General features: G+C 41.1%; 1 protein-coding gene across 1 annotated transcript in view; it reads right to left on the bottom strand.

Annotated features, from left to right (window-relative positions):
• Positions 1-4181: 4181 nt before the first annotated feature.
• lrmda (leucine rich melanocyte differentiation associated) overlaps positions 4182-22306 on the bottom strand; it is a 212157-nt gene continuing 194032 nt past the window's right edge. Inside the window, exon 7 of the mRNA XM_030748308.1 lies at positions 4182-5495. Coding sequence (XP_030604168.1) covers positions 5416-5495 — 80 coding nt within the window. The 3' untranslated portion in view covers positions 4182-5415. The remainder of the gene's footprint in view (positions 5496-22306) is intronic.

The following is a 22306-nucleotide window of genomic DNA, read 5'->3' as shown; positions in this document are numbered from 1 at the left end:
ATAGATATAGTATAGTAGATAAAGTATAATAATGCATGACAATTACGTGACTATAGGGGATACCCAGTACTATATATATTTGTTTGGTATGTCTAATGTCTTTATTTGGGCTGCTTATATGTGGAAACTAGGTTGTAATTACAATGTAAAACAAGGTAATTACACCCTAGTTTACAAATAAATTGCAATTTCTATTTATTATTCAAATTTAAAGTAAGGGTGCAATGCATGCTCTTAGGCACCCAAAGAAGCAGGCCTGCAAACATGTAAAATCAGAAGCTGATGCTTTGTGTCATATAATGTACAGCTGTAGGGCCTTAGGGTGTGAACATCAAAATGCAAACTTTATGCCCCCCGCGATAAAGTTCTGTATAATTACTATATGTTTTCTGCCAAATCAATGTGTTTGTTGTTTTCATGATGCAGAAGTAACAAAAGTGAAAGCGTCTCATCAAATATTTATCTTATTACATGCGGCCGAATGTATTTAACATGTGGACTGCATATAAACTGGTTACAGGAAAAAACAAATGGAGAAAGTGTTTGAGAATCAGGAACAAAGAGTCCAAATTTCACTCAAAAATTGCATCAAACGATGTATCACTTCAAAACAAACACGAAACAAAAACACGCTGCGTCGTTGTCGTACAATATTTAGCACAACACTGACAATGATTAATATTCATGAGGCTGCGACTTTGCAGACCCTCAGGATGGTTAAATTAATTATGCTAACAGGGTCATTTAACTGCTTTATTCAAAGCAAGCAATTCTTGTGCAATAAATGACACAATAATTACACACACAATCTAACGAGAGGACAGTGACAAGTGGAGGAGCGACATGCTCATCTTCATAAAGTACAAAGAACACATTTACACAGCGGCACAAAGCAAACAAAAAAACAGAGGTAAAATCCATACAGGCAAGATGAAAGAATAACTAAAACCAGCTAACAGTTTTACATCCACGGCAGCTCTTCTCTCTCGGAGCAGTAAATATGATTTGTTACTATGTGTTATTATTTAGAATTATTCATTTTCTCTGTCAGTGCACATTGAGGGGTAATAGAAATGCCAGCAAGGTGGCTGATTTACTTATTAAAATTTTCATCTCAAGGCTTGCGAGGCATGATTGGAGTCTGTAAGAGTAACGGGAAATCATGCATTATGTAGGTGAATTTGACACGACCTTGAGACTTCTGAGCACAGACCATATATTACCATCAGAGCGACCTTCCCATCCCGAAGATACATCTGATGTGTTTAAGGCTGTTTTACAATGCATTAGGAGGGCTTTACATGTGCTGAGCTCACTTTATTTGCTCATACATTTCACAGGAAGAGTTTAGTGTCATGCTGATGGGGACCGTTCACAGTGACTGAGACACTTGTCGAGACAAATGAGCCCGCGGAAACGGGCCGAGGCGCTGGATAATAAGCATTTCAAAGCAAATTCCCGCTTTCCCACTTTTACTTCCCTCCAATATACAGCACATTTACTATTCAGTGAACCCTTGTGGATTCCAGCTCATCAAGCATTCACACTTACTGCGATTGATTGACCTGCATCTTGAAGACAGAATAGATATGATTTTTCCCACCAAGCAATGGGGCATCAGGATCAATATTCTCAGTGTTTGTTAAGCTTTTGCAACCTTTAGAATATCAGCTCAAATCGATCTCTCTCACATAATTGCCTGCATTTTCAAATCAAGTTTTTTTCTCCCTATTTTGCACATGCCAGTGACATTTGAAATGCCTCACAGTCCTGCCACACGACCTGTCGGAGTGCCCAAGGTAAAGGGCACAAAACACATTTATTAGCATGCTACATTTATTGTTCGTGTCCCCCTCTTTCTACTTTTCACCCCTGTGCTATAAACATGTGAGAGAGCAAGGCCATGTTATATTTCCATATAAAAAGCCCCATAATTATAGGGGTGAGGGGGGGTGAGGATGGTTGTTCCCCTTATCAGAGGAAATGATAAGGGAGTACCAGGCCCTGTGAAAGGACAGGGTCCATTTTGATATAATTGGCAGTGGAATTATTTATGACATTAATTGCCACATTATCGACTGGCTGTCAGCTCCTGTGTCAGTCTGTCCATCTTTCTTAGCAGAAAGAGCCAGCTCAGCCTGGTGCCCACTGACAAGCTAATTACTACAGCACAACCCTGAGTGACAAATGTTACTCATCTAAGACCAGGCCCGGAAATAAGGGCCACTCTCCCACCCCCTTTCAGCTCCTCTGGATCAAGTGAGACAGCAGTGTGCTGCCAGATGTCTTCAGTAGCAGGAGGAAAAGGGTTTGCATGTCAGACACAGACACAGAAAAAGTGGGGTAGGAAGGGAAAAAGGGGGAAAGAGATTTCTAGAGCCAGGAGGACAGTTAAATCTAAATCTCGCCCCATCCTGTCTGCTGCTCTATCAGTGGCCACTTGTCACTCATACAGACAAGTCCTTTTTCCTTCCTCCGCCTCCTTGTAAATTTGCATTAGCTCATGCCAATCAGTCATCAGGCTGTTGGCTGATATCTGGTGATGGGGCGATTGGTCCTTAGTTTTCTTGACAGCAAGTCACACACTTGTGTGCCTTTGGGGAGGAGAATTGTGCTGTGCCAACAATGTAAGAAAAATCTCAGAGCTCATACAATATGTAAATACAATCTGAAAGTCTTCCAATATTGGGCGACAAAAGTATGTACAGTACTATTCACCATTGTGCAAGGATGAAATTAAATGAGACTTTCACATTTAAATATTAAAAAAAGATACAGGTAGAGCTGTCACATCATCATTGGTATTTTAAATGTATATCTGTAGATATCAACAGCACATGCAGCAAATGCAGGTTACATATTGTTGGTGTTTAGGTTTTATTGTGTCACGTTCCATTTCTAAGATATTGCTAAGTAAATAAACAGCAAAAAAAATGACAATATAAACTGCATATAGATCCAGAAGATGCTCACATAGACACGGATTGACATAAAAATATGCACATTCAGAGTTGCACTTCCTATGTGGGCGCCTACACACAGATGTACACACACACACCATGGCTAGCACAGGAGCCTGCAGGGCTACTATAGCAGAATGTCACTGATCTGCTGTGATGAAGTGGCGTGCCATTTGTTCATCCAAGAAGTTCCCAAGGAGCAGCCTCAGTGACGGAACTGAGGGTCAAGGAGGGCACCGCCTACAGGTAGATCTGTGTCTCATACCTTAATTAATCGACTCTCCGTGATGCCAAGCATCCCATTCATCCCAGCACATGCACAAAGGCACACGTCAAGCATATGTCAACCCAATCTGGCACTCCCTGCCCACCCCATAATGCAGTTTGTGTTGGTGTGGCAGCTCGGGATGCATCCCTGACGAGGATGGGAAGTGACACGCACCAAACTCGGTGTGTCCCCCAGCCAGCTCCGGTGGCTTGGGGCCTGTCAATTCCAGCTCCGTCAGTGGCACTGGCTCAATGGCAGTGCCTGTGACACATGTCACAAAGTTTTAAATGTCTGCTCTTTTCAGCAGGATGGCTGGGCGTGCGCTGCAGCCAGGGGAAGGATGACATTTTATGTTGTGCGGGGGGAACTTGTTGTGGCTCCCCTCTTCCTGCCTCCTCCGGCTGTCAGCTCCGGTTTCCTCTGAGCATATCAAAACACAGACAAATAAACCTTGTCATTTTGAAACGCCAGCACTAGTGACCAGGCTCCTGAACGGCATGTCATCTGGAATATGGTCACACAGTCCTGTTGAAAGTTGTGAAGTGAATAAGCGCATACAAGCAAGCAAACACACACACACACACATATATTCTTGTAAACTAGTGCAAATATTTAAGCTAATAGAAATATGAGATGAACAGAAAGAGACATTGTGAACAAACATTCCATCAGGCTATCTCTGACCTTTTCTTCATCTCTTTGTGGATGAGTGACACACTGTGCTGAAGCTCAACATGGTTTCTTTCAAGTCCCAAATAAATCAAGCCTCTGTCTCATCACTGTGGTTTATTCACCTTCATCACTTCTAGAGTGTAAGTAATCAAGCCCTATGATTTGATGACAGATGAGTTTTGTCAGTTACTGACATCTTTAATAAGCTTTAAGCATGAAAAAAATATGTATGTGATGGACATTTCATCATTAGGAAACAGTTTAAAGTGGTGGCATAGGGAATTAAATATGAAAGCACCATAGTACCTTAAACTCCATATCAATTTGACAAGAGACACGTGTTAGTTCAACCCATTTAATTAAATCCCGCTAATATGATTTCACATCAGATCAGATTTATTACATCATTCACATTCAAATTTCTATTTGTTGCCTTAGAAATTTGACCCACTGCTGCGAAAAGGTGTTACAAGGATCAATACTGCAACGTTAAGCTGCAATAATTATAAAGCGAATAATAAAATGTAAACATTTCTCATGCAGCAACACTGGTTGTTCTGAGGTGTTCCAAGAGTAAGCAAATAATGACAGCAATATGACATGAACCTGGAAAGGCAAAAAACTCATGAGTAACTCTTCTTCAATAAAGCTGGTACTGGAATGTTTTTATCTTTAAGCTGCACACTGCATAAAGAACTGACCAAACCTTCTTAGTTATCACACCTTTGACTTTCAGAAAGACACATTCTCTTCTAAGCAACCAAAAGATAAAAACATAACCAAATAAAAATTATACAAGCAGAAAAAAAAAGGAAAGAAAAAAATATTTTGCTCCAAACTAAACAAGAAGCACTGATTGTGCCTGAGGTGTTGACTGAAAAAAACAGCAATGTTTTAATGAAGCTGTATAAGCCCTGTTCTGTTAAATTATTGTCTTAATGTCTTAATGCTTTAAATAGCATTTACATGAGTGTGTGTGAGCAAATGATTCACAGAATAAAAGAGATGAGTCCATGTCAGGCCCCAGGTGTGTGACCCTAACCTCCTCACCCTTGATTAGTGGTGGTAGTGGACAAGTGATCGATCACGGCTGTCAAAGAAGAGGATGCAATTGGCCGGGTATGTTTGTCGCTGAGAAAGAGAGAGAAGAGTTGTGTCCTTGTGTTTGTGTGTTGTGAGTCTGGAGTTTTGCGGCTGCAAATGCTTAGAGGCAATCATGTCATTCGGAGTGTCATCTCTGGCTGAGCTGCAATGCAGGGAGGCAGAAGCTGAAGAGGCTCTAACTATGGGGGCTGCAATATGATCTTTAAAAACACAACAAACTAAAAGAAACCCTTCCTCTTATATAAGAGCATATTTTTGAAAGAGTTTAAATCCTTTTTTCTTTCCCAATTGGAGATCAAAGGAGCCAAATTTCACCACTGGTTTTAATAAATTAGCCTGCCTTGATCCTCCCGTCCTTCTGTTAGCAACCACTGTCATCTGTATCCCTCACTGAGCCTGAGCAGCTGCCCATCAGAGCTGATCGTTTCGGATGAATCTGTTGCCCTCTGAGTGCTTGCCATAGTAGATGTAGCGACACTTGGCAAATACCCCTAAAAACAAAAAGAGGAAAATTAGGTAAGTTTGGGTCAGTAAAAACAATGAATAATAGTTATTGATACATTTAATAAATAAATAATATATTCACCTCCATTCATAGCGCATAGTATCAGAGATTACTTGACCTTATTCACACCTGATTACCTGTATGTACTTTTCACATTGAAATGCAGCCATTACTTGTATTTAGACTGCATTTCTATGAGTATCTTAATAACAAAATCCCACTTCACACAGATGAACAACAGTAGTTTTCAACCTGCCTGCAAGACTCTCACAGCCTAACTCTGAGGTTGTTTGATGATCAGTATGGCAGGAAACCAAGAAACAGCAAACCTGCAAAAGCTCATTTGAAACTATTCATATATATTATTATTGAAGGCGTCTTCAGTCTACCCTGATTCTCAGATAAAATGTGTCTCTCTACTAATGGCCACAATCTGTTGAGTAATCTCAAGATAACTATGTAGAAGTCAGTGTATTTGTTAGACTTTAAAGATACACAAACTAAGCCTTAGTAAGAAACCCTGAAAGTAAACAAAAAGTGTGTTTTGTTTACTGTAGTCGTGTTCTTTTAAACCGGGTGTGTGTGTGCACTTCCTGGAGGGGATGAGAGGTGTTGTTGGGAAGGATGAGTGTCTCCCAGTTCCAGAGAAAGACCAGTGTGGTTTCGGGGCAATGCCCTGAGAGTAACGAGCTCACAGCCACCCGTGCACACTCCCACAGACACACCCTGAACCATCACAATGAGCAATATTCCTCCACCAGCTGGGTGGAGGGCATTTGTGTCCAAACAGACAAATTAGGTAAGTTTAGTCAGGAAAGTGTAATTATGCAGTGCAAGTCAAACGTTTGGATACCAGTACTGTATATTATTAGAAACTATTTAAAGAAAGCAGTGCAACCCTAAGATTATTATCTAGGATTATTTACAACCATGGAGTAAAGTAGTTGTTTTATTTAATGATTTTTATTATAAATTAAACTTTTCGTTTTTCTTAATTATTTAATTAAAAATCTTAAAACAGTGATAAATGTCTGTCACAATTACCCAGAACCCAAAGCAATGTCTTCATTTGTGCAACCAATGGTCCAAACTAAAGCTGAAACAAACACCACATTATTCAATAATTTATCATCATAAATAACTGGCAGGAAAAATGTTGAAACATTTCCAAAAATTCTCTACCCTGGCCTCTCAAATAAGAGGATCTCCTGCTTTTTCTTCATCATCTGTACTGGTTTTATGTGCATATAATACTTTTTATTAAGGTATCATATTACATATCTGTAAATGGTGAGAAAAAACTTCCACACACAACATTTCTCATCATTTCATTTGAGATGAAACTGCTAAAACTATAATACTACTCAAAACAAACAGAACTCATAGCATCTATGTGCTATGGTCACATCAAAAACAGGTGGAATTACTTTATCAAAGAGGTTTATATATATATATATATATATATATATATATATATATATATATATATATATATATATATATATATATATATATATATATATATATATATATATATATATGTATATATATATATATATATATATATCGCTTTGTCTAGTCTACAGTATTAAAATGATTAATTCAGATGTTAGTTATTCAACAAACTCAGAGAAAAGTAATCTATTGGAATAACAATTAAAAATCTCAATGAATCCAAGTCCTAAAATTGAAGTCACATCACAGGACGAAACCAAGATGATCTGCAGTGCTTTCTTGTTGTACTGAAAGGCAGCGCTGTCCATGCAGAAAGCTGCCCACAGCTCACTAGTTGGTTTTCAGACGCTGATGTCACTTTGCTTCCACTGCCACTTGATGAATGTGGCGGGCTGAACCTAGGTGTCACCTCTTGCCAAATGAGGCAAGGACAAGTGGCATTATTGCCGTCAATGATCATCTGACAGCAGAACAGATAAAGCTTTCACCATTTTTTTTTTCTAAATAGACATCAAGTGTATTACAGGAGGAGGGAGGGGCAGGCCAGATGCAAGGCGGAGAAGGAGAGACTCATTGGAGAGGCAGTGTCGCAGAGGGATGAGGGGTGCTCCAAGTGGTAAGTCCAATCACATAATCCAAAGAGACATTGTCAAGGGCGAGGAGAGAATGGCAACTAAGTGACAGAAAGCAGAGACGGGGACAGAGATACTGGTGCCATATTAGTGCCAAGCATATTCTGATGCCACCCTCAATTCTAACCAAACCTGACACATCGCTCTCTTTCCCCCACTCTCTCCGACTCTTCAAAGTAGGCTCTACCAAGTGACACACACATATGCACACATATAGCGTATGGAGACACAAACACACACACACACACACACAGACACACACACACCAGTCCCTGGCAGCAGTAGTGGGTGTTCTGTCAGGCGGAGGAGCAGTACAGCAGCAGCAGAAGCCCACAGGCCCGAGGACAAGCTCAGTCAATCTAAATCTGGACTTTGTAGTGGAGCAGTGCTCATTTCCCCTCATAGCCCAGCTACTTGAGGTGATCCAAACACTGAAGTGTGAGAAGCTGTCACCTCCGATAAAATCCAGGACCAGCTCCGTGCCTGCCTGCTCCCCCGGTGTATGGGGGGGTACATACACGTGTGTGTTTGTGTGTGCATGTGCTTCTCTGACAGTGAGGAGGTTGGGATGGGGGGATGAATTCCAGCTGCCGTGATTTGCCTGGGGATATAGGTGCCACGGCTGGAGAGTGGGCTTGACACCACAAGAATCAGGGTGTCTCACAGTGCTCTGATCACATGGGTACTGGGGCCTTTCACATATTCACAGCTTACCCAGCGAGAAACTCACGCTCTCCAGGAGTAGGGCGATGGGGAGAGATTACCCACTGCGGTACCAGAACCAAGGCTCCTATAAGACCTTACCTAGAGGGGATATATTTGTAGGTTGCAACCAAAGCCTTTCAGAGATAACCTTCACAGATGAAGGAACTAAAGCCAAAGACCCCTCAAACCTTCACACTCTGCTGAGCTCGTCACTAGCCTGTGGGACTAAGAAGGATTGGAGGGACCACATTCTGTGATTCTCCAGTACCAATCAGAAAGCTCTGGAAAATGTGTGACCTGTAGCTCTACAACAGCGCTAATATATACACTTGTGTGCAATCATAGGAGAAGTGGGAGAGTAAATTAAGGAAAAGAGAAGAACAAAGAACAGGCAAGAGGTCCGTCTCCCAGTGGGTGAAAAAGTGCATGAACGTTGAAAGCTCTACATTTCAGCACTACATTAAGCAGTGTGTTTGGTGCATAAACACATTCCAGTTCGCTGGAGTCCCTTCACAGCAAGTGCTTGCTCTTATTACAAGAGAAACCAGGAGAAAGATGGGGTGGCTGGAGACAGGAAAGGGAATAACTAAGCCAAACTCAGTCTTACATAATGCCCTCTGAGGCCATGCTCACGCCGGTGGGGTTCTGCCTGATGAACTGATACTTAATAACAAGTGTTACAGTGCCAAACTTGGTAGTCTACAATATCCTCTGTGTACCCTGAGACACGGATGAGCACACTTGAATCAACACCCACACTCTCAACCATGTACACATTATCACAAACCCATACACCCTTTGTCTCAAGCGCGCAGGGAGAACAGTGAGAGCAGCCATTAAAGTGACAGATTAACAAAGTGATGGGGAGGCTAACGTTTCCATCATGCCCTGGTGGAGTCACAATCAGGCCTTTGTACTATATATGTTATGTAGCCCCAAGTTAAACGCAAACCCTCTTGTCTTTATTAAAAGCCTGCAGAATCAGTGCTTTGTATCTCCTGCTTGCTGATTGCTGCAGTGTGGGTTCATCGTCAGAAAAGTCTGGTCTTTTGCAAGCTGATTACCCAAAGCATGTGTCCTCTCTACAGGGGCTTGATGGGCTATTCTCCCACAGTGTGAGTAAGCTAACTGTGCAGACTTCATATTTACAGTGCTCTAATACCAAATCAACACATAGCGCATCAACAGCTGATGGTGAATATAGAATTTCTTAATAATAAAGTATAACCAAACCAGTAAAACAATCCCAGATGACACAACTGACAAAGATGTAATCAATGTTTATTGCCTTGTTGCATACAATTACCATAATATGTAAACAGGTTTACCACCAGTGAAACCTAAAAAAAAAAAAAAAAATCCCATAAAGATTTTAATCGAAAGAAAAGACTTAATTTCCTCCTAAATTTAATTTTATTTCCTTCCTTATTCAGCGTCTCTATGTTTTTATGTGGATGCGTAAGAGAACATTAACTACTCTTAACAGTGGAGCATGGGTGTGGGTAAGGACAGTCAGGATGAAAGAAAGCTCAGACTTCTTCTACCAGTTCTGAACCTGACAAACTATTAAGTTTCTCTTTGTGTTCAAGTCTTCTGCTGCAATTATGAAATTGTAACACCCAAGGCACTCTCCAAGAGCAAGGGCAAGTTAGCAGTAATACATAACTTCTAAGATTAAATTTTGTGATTCTAGCAAATAATATAATGCTAATAAATTAAAGAATCAAATCTGATGTCATAATATTAGTAATAATATAAACAGAGGGGTAATAAACAGAGCTTGCTGGGGGTCTCAACACCTAAAACAAAATGGGACAGAGGCCCATTGTGCATCAGAAACAGTTTGTTTACGAGATCCGGACTTTCGACAAATTTTTGAGATTATAGCATGTGTGACTCTTGTAGCATTTCATCAGTGAACACTTATAAGAGGAAGACAGAGGGAGTCAGAGGAGGGAGGGAGATGGAGTGGGTTTAATGATTGTTCCCTGCATACAATCAGCTTGACTCTTTTCAAGGGCCATCAATATGTCACAGAAAGACACATCCAACGGATGTAGCTTTTAACATCAAGGTTATCTATTCTCGGCATGAATTCACTCCCTCCACTCCTAGTTTCTTGCCCTGTCCCCTCTCCACATCTATTCTCCCCTCTTGTATTAACTGCTTCCACTTTGTCTTTCTCCTCCTCTGTACTCGCTTCTGCTTTCTGATTATTTGCTGAATTTTTTTTTACCACTCTCCTTTTAAGGCTCACGCTCCTTTTTTGGCCACTTAGCCAACAATTTTCTCTGTTTCCATCCATCAGGGAAAAAACAGAACTTGAAGAATCCAATTAACAACACAATTACACTTTCTGTATTATCTCCAAAGGCTGAAATAACACTGGGCAGGTGGGGGATGGGGTCAGATGTTGCTCATCGCTGACTTCTATAAGAATTGGTGCGAGTGACTTATGGGCTTGGGGCAGAGGCTGCTGTGAGGCAGGGCTATTATTGTGGACACAATCCATCTCCGGCTGTCCTTTTATCAGTTCAGCCCAACGTCATGAGATGGAGTCACCACCTCCTCTCTATAGGGAAGCCAGTAGATAGATAACCCCTCTGCGTCCCATAAACTAACAGGCAGTAGACTGTGATTCAGCCTACTGAGAGGTCAGCTGGCACACACAGCACATTGCCATGGAGAGAAATTGAATTGTTTCACTTAGTACTGGTGTGCTGGCTATGTGTGGCAGTATGAGCTAAGTATATTTTTCTTTTGAGTACCAGTTAAATATATACATACTGTAGATAAACAGCAACAATACCAAGCAACTCAGGAGTCAGCATCTCGAAGTGAATATTGAATATAGAAAGACAGTATGCACTTTCTCTTGCTAATTTCATAGAATTAAGATGGGAGAGGCCAATCAAATGCCTAATTAAATGAATGAGGTAACTGGAGTTGGGCTCAGCTTAAAAAAAGATGTCATATAGAATAAAATATAAGGCTCAGCCAGAACATACTTGCTCCTGATGTATTTCCACACACCATACAGGTAGGTGCTTCTCAACAGCATTAAGTAGTAGTAAGGTGAGGTAACCCTTGGACAGGCTTCCAGAACAGGGTTAACACAAAGAGACAGAAAACCACTACTGCGTCCACACCTATGACCTATTTGGAATCACCAATTAACCAAACGTGCATGTCTTTGAGCTGCAAGAGGAAGCCAGCAAGTTGCAAAGACTCATGATCTTTCAGTTGATCACTCCAGCGACTTATATTTTGATCACTGTGTTATGCTACTGCTGATCTGTTTTTACTGCACTGAAAAGAATGATTTTTATTCCTGTTCCCAGTGAATTCACTGCTGAGAATGGACGGTTACTACCTGTACCAACTGTAAACACAGACTACAGACACAATCGGAATCCATATATTTAAACACACATCACTGAAATAAAACCTATTGATGGAATCAGCATGAAGATCATCTAATTTTTATGATGTGCATTTCTCACAAAAGAAGTAAAGGTTTAATATGGCATGCTCAAACAAAATCCATTCTTATTCAGTCTTAACTAATAGACCCGCATGTCCATTAGTTAACCTTTTCAAACAGTGGAGGTGTCACCCATCTCTCTCGAGTCCCAAACAAACCTCCTGCTTGTAACTTTAAGAATTAAAGTGACATTTGTCCTCCACCAGTAAAAAATATTTAGTCCATTAAACATAAATAGCTGTCATCATGATGCATGCCCCGGGCTTACGCCTTCCCTGTTCCCCTCCTGGCCGTTTACTGCGGCCAAACAACTGCAGCGCCTGCATGTTCTCAACTTCAGCGTATTGATTAAACTTTTAAATAGCTGCCATATAACCCTGGGACATCAGGAAGATTAATTTGCGTCAATGTTCATCTGTAATTCATTAGCCATTTATACTCTCCACATTCACACAGGCTATCAGGGAAATGCGCCCCATTTTTCACCAAGGCAGAGGCTGGGGAGAAGGGAGAGGGATGGAGGGAGAGAAGCTGTGCAGGGGAGACAGAAAGGAGGGGATTAAACAGCCTACAACATAACAATGAATAGCAAGGCATGTGGGATGGTAAGACATCCAGTAGCTTTAATTGAATACGAAAGCACAGCACGTGGTACTGTTTAATAATATTATATAAAATATTGTGATGTATTATACTTCCGCTTTTATTGTTGCAGCATAAACTTTCATTAGGGCTTTGTTTCTTTTTCTTTAGGTGTGAGGTATTAAATTACACTAGTGAATGAAAAAGAAAACCCCGACCGAAACAGAGACAGATTTAGGAACTTTGTGCAGGATTCAGATGCTATAACAACACACACACACAGAAGGCCAGCGGAGAATAAAAATGGGTCGCATGTGTATGAGAGACGGAGAGTTGAAGGATTTGCTGCTGCCACATCCTGATAGGCTTTCAGAGGAAACTTGCTGGGTCATGGCTCAACCAGCGCTGATCAATACCAGGTAGCTTTTTCTCCATGATTCTCCTTGAAGTAGAAAAACAGCTCATTCTAAATGTTTCTGTGCTTCAGAAACTGAGGGCTAGATGTGTGATTGTAGCATAATGAGTTACAAAAGTATAAATGCAAACAAAATTTAGGATAAAACCCTTACCTAAAAAGACATGAAGGTACATAACCTATGTATTAGTTATGTTTTGAGTTCACCAGCAGGGTATAATATAATGCTTATAGCCATTAATTAAGCTTACAAACACTTTAAATTGAAGACAAAATTATTCACTGATAGGTGAGTTACCGTTATAACCACATATGCATAAAAATGCCTGTCAGTTATCCATCTTTGTACCTTGAACTTATGAGGATGAGAAGGAAATTGAATTCTGGGGCACATAAATTTTGACTGAAGAAGAGATTGCCATTGTGGGGGGTCTAGTTTAAAAAAAAAAAAGTGAAATTAATTTCACTGACATTTATTCCACATAGAAGAGCACAGTGGTTACAGTAGCTCTGGAGGCTGCAGATAACAGGAAGGTTGTTTAAGGTGGAGGACAGAAGGTCCCAAGTCCCCATTGGAGGGTCTTCTGCAAAGCATATTTTGTCATCCAACCAACATAAATTCAACTGTAAGCACATTAATGACGAGCTGGTTATTTACTGCTAGAGTTCATCTACTCTTAAAGGAGCATGAGACCACTAATGACACAAGTAATCATAACTGCCCATTTTCCTCCCTTAGCATGTGGATCACAAATCACCACACATGCACATGCACATATCCTGACACTGATCGATTGTGTTCTTCATCACGCCCAGGATTTCTAATTAAAAGAAAAGCACAGATAAGTGGTTCAAACCTCTGACCAAAACAGGGGAAAAAAAAAAAAAAAAAAGTGAAAATTGCAATTAGGGATTCGACTGTGTTTGTTAATGGTGCCGTTAATAAGAGCGGCTGGTGAGTCGCTCAATGAAGGTTTAATCACTGGGACAGGATTCAATAACAAAAGAGCATAATATTAATCACCAGAGAGTGATAACTTCACTGTTCATCTCTTTGACATTGGAGGAAGGGATGAATTAATGATGCACTCCATCCGAACACATTAAATAATAATTATCAGGCAAAACAGCATGAAAGGGACTGCATAATGAACCCCATTGTCAGGTCAATTACAACCACATAAAACTGTTCAAAGGGAAGTAGCTTGTTACTAGATGGCCATACTTGAAAGGACAGCTGTGGCTTTATCAGTGCAAGGTGCCGGGCAAGCCATTCCCTCCCATATCAGGGTTTAAAATGTGTTGAGGGGTTGACATACAGTTTATTCTTAGAGGGCACTGAAACTCTGGCTGCACATGCCTACTGTAAAAAGCTAGAAGCATCAGTGAGGCGTTCAGTGAAGACCACATCGAAAATTGTCTAGCAAAAGATAAATGACATGACAATGACAATGTTTTGCTGGCTCTAAAGCAATGTCAGTCGCTAAGTGCCATGTTAACTAAACTCAACTACACAGACAATGATGGACTTCACGCATCAGTGGACAAAATGGCACCTCACTGCCTGTCGGTGGTAATTTCCATCAAATCAAGGATGGCCGGCAAATTTAGCCATGAGTGTAACTGCTGCTGGAGTTTTACACATGCACTGATAATTTAGGTACACATTGTGCAGCATTTTCTTTCTTTACCACACTACAAAATCAACAAATTTTGTTTCGCTGAGCATTAGGCACATCAGGTTGTCCTCAAGCTCCACTTCTGATCTAGACATCAATTACTGCATGGCTGCTACTACTACTCTGAGACACTCTCTTAAACAAACAGCATGGCAACCTCCAGCGTGACACATATCAATACTGATCTGACGTCTTGTTCCACAGTCGTCTCCCTAGTTCCTGCCTGGCTGCACCTGCCTGACTGGAGTGTCCAGGGTTGGCTGTACTCCTTCACACTTCCTTCCCCTGCAGACATCAAACACTTATTAGTCCCCATCCTGGCCCTGCTAACTGACTGGCCAGTCTGGGCCACACGGGGACCCCATTATTAGAGTCATTTCAGTGCCCATCCTGACGCCTGTTAGGCAGCTCTCTACCTGGGGCTCCTGCTCCCTGCCTGCCCGACTGAGTGCCTGGCCAGCCAAACAGTGATTGAACATGACATGGTGACAGAAAACAGGGGAGAAGGGCAATGGAAATAAAAGAACAGAGATGGCAGAGTGAGGCAGACAGAGAAGGGAAAGAGGAAGGTGGGTATGTTAGCCAGGGCCCTTGTGGCGTAGGGTGTGCCCATCAACACGGATGAGCGTTAGCCAAGAGCCGCATGTCACAATGATGGAAGAGCTGGATCACTCACATCAGAGCTTCATCTGACTGGAAGATATCAATCTCCTGGCCTAATCCAAAAGGACATGCTAAAATATCCTTTAACATTGCTCTTCCACCCTGCCTTTGTGTGTCCCCTGCTTCTGTAGCAGATGAGAATGTGTGTAACCTTCGTTGTTGGACCTCAATTGACCACACTCATTTTCACATCCCATTTCCTCTGTCTCTGGCACTGACAGTCAAATTATGAGGGGCAAAATGATGAGCAAAATGGTACCTTGACAAATGGCATTTAGCCACTAAATACAGCAAGAAAAAAGAAAGAAAGAAAAGATTACTTACACTTGTGTGCCACTGAGATGTTTTAAAACAGAGAGTTGAAGAAAACCGACATTTCTATAGTGATGGTGTGGCAAAACGTCATTGATGCTATAGGTTTTTACCAAAGCATGCGCGTTAGTCATGTGGTAAACTAGATATTGTTTGTATTTAAGACTTGCATTTCCGCTTGGGTGGCTTAGTAGTGAAATCGGCAACCACATACACATGCCACGTTGCGGTGCGGGCGGCGCGGGTTCGCGTCCCGGCCCGTCGCCAATTTGCCCGCGTGTCTTCCCCTGTATCTTTCCCCCATTTCCTGTCTCTCTCCACTGTCCATAAAAAGCTGCTGTGGCCAAAAACGCAAAAAAAAAAAAAAAAATGTAAAAAGATTTGCATTTCAGGACCAGTTCATCTAGAAATAATTACAATAAGTGACAAACATGTAGAGTATTTATAGAGGTCAGAGGAGAATGGCTAGACTGCTTTGTGCTGGTAGGAAGGCAACAGTAATTCAAATAACCACTTGTTATAACTAAGGCATGCAGAAGAGCATCACTGAGTACACAACACATTGAACCTTGAAGCAGATGGGCTACAGCAGCAGAAGACCAAACGAGGTGCCACACCTGTCAGCTAACAACAGAAAACTGAGGTACTGTTGCTAACCATGTCCATCCCTTCATGACCACAGTGTACCCATCTTCTGATGGTTGCTTTCAACAGGATAACACACCATATCACAAATCTCACGTCATCTCAAACTGGCTTCTTGAACATGACAATGAGTTCATTAGACTCAAAAGGCCTCCACAGTTATCAGATCTCAATCCAGTAGAGCACGTTTGGGATGTGGTGGAACAGGAGATTTGATTCATAGATGTGCAGCTGACAAATCTGCAGCATCGGTGCGATGCCATCGTGTCAATATGGACCGACATTTCTGAAGGACGTTTCCAGCTCTATGCCATGAAGAACAAAGGCAGATCTGAAGGCAAGAAGGGTACCAGCAAGGTCTACCTATTAACATTGTCGGGGAGTGTATGCATATGTATTAGGGCTGCAATTAATCAAATTAGGTCAGGTGAATAAACATCTTATTTGTCTGTTTGGAAAGATGTTTTAATGCACAGTGTAAAAGTGAAAGCAGTGCCCAGTTGATTTAATTTTGTGTTAAGGTTTGGTACAGTTATTTTTGTTCTAATAGAGGCACTAAATTTAGGTGAATAAATAGGACCAATTTTATTTTGATGTAAGATTTGTACATTATCAGGAATGTAGCATGAAGAGGATGTTAAAGCAGTGTTCTGTTTACATGATGTGCAATACAAACATTTTTGTCACTAAAATCAATGAATAATTGTGACAAATTGTGATCTCACTATTGATCAAAAATAATTGTGATAATTATTTTGGCCATAATCACATGGCTCAAATATGTATGTCTAAGTATTTTAGAGTCAGACATTATGTGAGTTACGGGAATAATTATGGGAGTACAGAGAAAAGCAGCCAACAGATCCTGTAAATTTAAGGTTAAAAGGATGAAACGTGCACTTGGTGACATCACATTCAGCTTCAAATTATAGTCATGTAAAATTGCATGCCGTCATTTCCTGCCAGAATTACAACTGATGAGTCCACGGTGGCCAATCAGATGTGAGGCTGAGGTGATGATACGTTTGTGTTTTGCAAAATTCTTCATGCCCCTCTGGCCTCCCTGTGCCTTATGCAGATGGATGGCTCCACTGTAACTCTATTTCTTTTAATTAATATGACATATCCCCTGCTCATATGCAGAGAGTGAGGCAGGGGGACAGAGAGATGAAGGTATGAGGGAATGATTAACTGTGGATCTGTCCCTCCTTCTGAGAAATGATCTCGCCTCTTCTGCTCTCCCCAGTCTTCCCTCCTCCTCTCTTCATTTCCGTCTTCCTTACGCTCCCTTGTCCGTGCCCCTCTTTGGCTCACTTCATTTCTTTCTGCACCCTCCCCTCTCTTTCTGTTTCCTCTTATCTGTGTCTCCCTCTCTCTTTCTCTCTCTCTCTGTCTTGCTCCTCACCTCTCCTTCCCCCCTGACACCCTCGGACTGTCCTCAGCCCCTGCACATCTCCTGACAGGTAAAATAATAACGCTCGTACATCACTGCCCCGAAAAAGTCCTATAACCTAAATCTTCACTTGCCACACACCCCGGGACTCAATTACTTTATTGACATGTAATCTTCATAAGGGGAGAAATATTGAGCATGTAAGGTCAGCCGGTTATGAAGACATATTATCATATTATCTGCATGAGGGTTGTAGGGGCTAGGACCTGACAAAGCTAATTATAATGGTACATGTTTCAGAGCTCAGAGCGTATTATCTGCTTGGCTGCTTGGTTGAGCCACAGCTGAGGTATAGAGGAGAAGGGGATGAGATTTCAAACCTAATAGGAGTGGGATGTCATCTCAGGGCATAGGAATTAATGAAGCCAAATATTATCGACTGCACATCACGGCACTAATGTCCTTGATTTGTTCATTGTATTTGTCAGGATTACCTCACCACACACTAATGGGTGACAACACATCACAGTAGAATCAGACTGTGGAGGCGATTGCTAAAACTGTACAATAATAATAAGAAGAAAAAAAGGTATACAGCACCCCTTCAAATATTGTATACAATGTACAAATAAAGCGCTGTTGCTCGAGCTGCTCCTCGGCCAAAATGTCACAGTGGGTTAGTGATGGCAGGAAGGACAGATGCTGATGGCTGTGTTATCGCTTCTCTCCCAAGGTTATCTTAATATCATCCTTTCAGCTCTCTTATTACACTACTGCCTACTGTACAACAGAAAAACACAAATCCAGGTGATGGTTCAACATATTCTACAGCGGTTATTTTCACTGCATTTACTTGAACATTACTTACTACTATTTACTGTCAGGGTATAACAGAAAAAGAACAAGGAGGAAAAAAAAAATCTGAGCTAGTTATTTTAGTAAAACATGGACCAAAGGGCAAAAAACAAACAGTTGGCTAGCTCTGAGACATTGCATGCCAGGGTCACAGTGGAAACATGCAAACATGGAATCCAACCACCAGATATGTTTGTTTCACTTTTTCCAGCAGCATGCCCTCTGCTCCATCTCAGTTATCCAGCTGTCGAAGCCCTTAGCTCAGAACCGCTCCTCCAGAAGATGCCCAAAATGGTGTGGAGCACTTGGGCAGTGTTGCCAAAGGTTATGTATTAACACTTGCTAATGGTGTCAAATGGTGAGACATATTTTTGCTTTCTTCAGAGGCTCTCCAGGCACTAAAAAGAATGGAAATTTTCCATTTATTTGTGCTAAAATAATTTGCTTTCAGAATTTTCAGTCAGTTTCTTAACATTCTGTTGCAATATAGCAGTAACTAACACTCAGCTCAAAACCTCATACACAATAAAAAAAAAAAAAAAAAAGGTTTTGAACAAATATGGTGTAGTTTGATGGCTACTAAATTTGAAGGCTTAGATTTGAATGCATGTGTGTCCTTAAGGATAAGGATGAAGCAGTAAAACAATCTGGAATAAATGTATGTGTCTAAAAAAAATGTAGTCAATCCAATCATATTGCAATGCAGCGATGTAACACGCCAGAAACTATCTACAAATCAAATTATGATGCTGAAATAACTTGTCCGCTCATATTACAGTGACAGGGAAACCTGCTCTGTCTGTTTAAAGGGACTTAATAAGAAAATCAATGTGACAGATTAAAAGGTTGTTGTGGACTTCCTAGCATTTCGGTGACCCTGCTCTTTTCATTCTGGTTGAGCTGAAATGTTGAAGCCTGTGCAAACCATAAAAGACCCACTACTTCCTGTAACCGAGGCCCCCTTTTATATTTTAAAAGAGATAAAATGCATGTCAGTTCAACAAAATAGCACTGACATTCATATCCAGTTGACCTTATGGACTTCAAGGAGGGCCACAAAATCTGCAACACTGTGCGTGTTCGGTTCAGCTTTGACACGGTTCATTCAGTTGGAGAGAGAATCTGAAGTAAACAGAAGCTTAGATCCATAGCACAGGAATCCCAGCATATGGGATAATGGCCGTCTCTTCTCTTTACAAGCGGTTTTCACACAGCCCAATGCAATGAATAATCTAAATGGCACTTAATGTGAGCTATGCTGATACTCTGACAATAGTTTGTGTTCAGACATCACAGCTTAGTGTCTCCCAATTGTATATTGATGCTTAGGCAGTTGACAATAAATCACAGGATGCACCAGAGTGAGTCCAGAGAGTGAGAAAACAGTTTAGACAATCGCCCAGTGGAGCTTAAAGTAATTGACAGATGAGTTCAGCTCTTTCCACGACAATAGCTTAGAGCATAGAGGGTACCTGGGAATGAGTTTGACATTGTGTGTGTATGATGTTTCAGGGCAAATAATGCTCTAGACAAAAAAAAGTGTCTGCAGCCATGCATGGGACTGTTGCATTACACTACTGGCACTTTAATACATCAGTAATGTAAATATTACAACTCTTCTTGTGCTTCCGTGCATGTACTATCAAATTCACCTGAAAATGCTCATAGAAACTATGAAGGCACAGAAAATTTCCAGGCATCTTAATTTACACAACCTACAGCCCAAAATAATCTCTGTAATCACTAAATTGTTACATAATGGCTAAAATAAACCAGATGGGACACTTTGTAAGACCAGTGAGAAATCTGTTTGTTGCTGTACAATGCTTTTGGAAATGCCAGAAATGTTAGCCAAAGCTACAGACAAAAGTCTCAAATTTAATCTGTAATGTATAACAATGGATGTTTATCTTTAATGTACAGTACTGTACAAAAGTCACGAGCCACCCCGCATTTCTTTATAGTTTACTTCCAAGGAGTGAGACTTAGTCCTGAGCAATAGTTTTCCAGGCTTTCTGAGGGTCATTGCCCATTTCAGTCCAGTTGTTGTACCTAATCATTTGAAGAGGAATGTTTTTTTCTTTCTTTTTGTTTTGTTGTTTGTTGGTTTCTTAAGCAACTTAACACTGACCTACGAATCATTCAAGCATAAACTCGGCATATCTTTGCTGTGTGTCTGGACTTAATTAGACTGAAAATCAGTCCAAAAACAGATGAATCAGATCAGAGTAAAAATCAGATGAATCCAAATTTGAAATTTTTGTTTCACATCATCATCACTATGCATGAAGGAGGTCAGGATGGGGATCTTGCTGAAATTCATGGAATTACAAATGCAGAAAAGTGCTGTCAGGCTTTGATCCACCATGCAACACCATTTGGAAAGCGTCTGATTGGGAACGGCTTCATTTTTTTACCATGACAATAATCCCAAACACACTGCAAATGCAGCATAAGCATACTTGCACAGAAAAACACAGCGGAACACTTTCAGTCATGGATTGGGATCCCAGAGCCCGGACCTCAACAGCAGACCTGAGCGAACAGTTTTTGCACTATATACTGTATTTCCGTGGGTGTTTGCACATGTTTCAAAATTTGGAGGGGTGGGAGGATGCGGCGGTAAGGGCAGTTCAAGACTTTTGCACAGTACTGTATATGGCTCACTCTGTGGAAGTCTTACTCTGACTGATTGCAATTGTGCAATCATGAATTCTCCACTGGCGAGTAACTATTGTGTAAACGTACTGTTAGTGAGCACACAATGGCAAACACCATTTTTATAAGCACAGAAGTGAAACTTTTTGATTGGAATTTTCAACATAATCAATCACTCATCACAACTTTCGCACGTGGATCTAGTGCATAGAGCTATACAGTATTTTCTGTAAATTATAAACTGAACAGTTACCTCACAGTGATGCAGGATTCATGTTGCACGTATAAGTCAATGTGTGAAATGTTTGTGTACACAACAAAACTGAGTAAATTCTTGTGCAATATTACTAAAATGTAAATAGTACTAAAGTATAATCACTTTTTTGCAGCCATCAGACATGGACTCTATCATCTTGCTTTGAGGCTGTACATAATTTCACTGCAGTCTGGTCTATTTTTCTTTTGATATTATAAGGTAAAAACTAGGGCTGCAACGATTCATCGATTAACTCGATTAAATCGATTCTAAAAATTTATCGACACAAATTTACTGTGTCGATGCTTCGTTTAAACTCTGCAGCGCTCAGCTGTCTCGGTGTAAGCGGCGCTCCTCACTAGCATTAGCAGCATTAGTGCTGACGTTTTTTTGTGGGTTTATTGGGGGCTGGCAAACCAACATAGAACTGCCTTACCGCCACCTACTGGACTGGAGTGTGAATCACTCACGTATACACAAGCACACATTCTAAAAAGCTCTCCGTCGCTGCGATGGATTTCATTTAACACAGAGTGGATCATCACTAGAGTTGCCACCTGTCTCGTAAAATACAGAACCCCGTATGTTACGGGACTCCGTGGAATACGGCTCCGTAACATGCCGTGTTCCGTACTTTACGGGACGGGTGGCAACTGTCGCTGACATGCATTTCCACGCCTCCACTGCTCTCTGTGTGTCTGTGTGTGTTGTGCTCGCTGAGAATTTCAGCTGCTATTTTTGTCTTTACTTCAGCTGTAGCTACCAGAACTGGTTTGCTAGGGAGCGCGGGCCATTAGCACTAGCGATGGTTCGGTACCGGAAGGCCCGCCCCCCAGGACCGAGGGGCTCCTTCAAAATATTTTTTATACTTTAATCCCTTATTAGTGACTAAATATAGACCTGCAGTAGAAACGTATTTTCGAGAATGCTTGTGAATACAAAGCATTACACCATTACTCACACATGCGCCATGGCTCCCGCAGCCACTAGTTTTTCAAAACACTCATAGCAGGCAGCAGTTTTAACTGCGCAAGCGCAAAGAGGCGAAGCTGTGACGGTGAGC

The sequence above is a fragment of the Archocentrus centrarchus genome, chromosome 15, assembly GCF_007364275.1.
Source record: "Archocentrus centrarchus isolate MPI-CPG fArcCen1 chromosome 15, fArcCen1, whole genome shotgun sequence".
In the NCBI taxonomy this organism is placed as follows: domain Eukaryota; kingdom Metazoa; phylum Chordata; class Actinopteri; order Cichliformes; family Cichlidae; genus Archocentrus; species Archocentrus centrarchus.
This window is presented reverse-complemented; position numbering and strand designations above follow the sequence as displayed.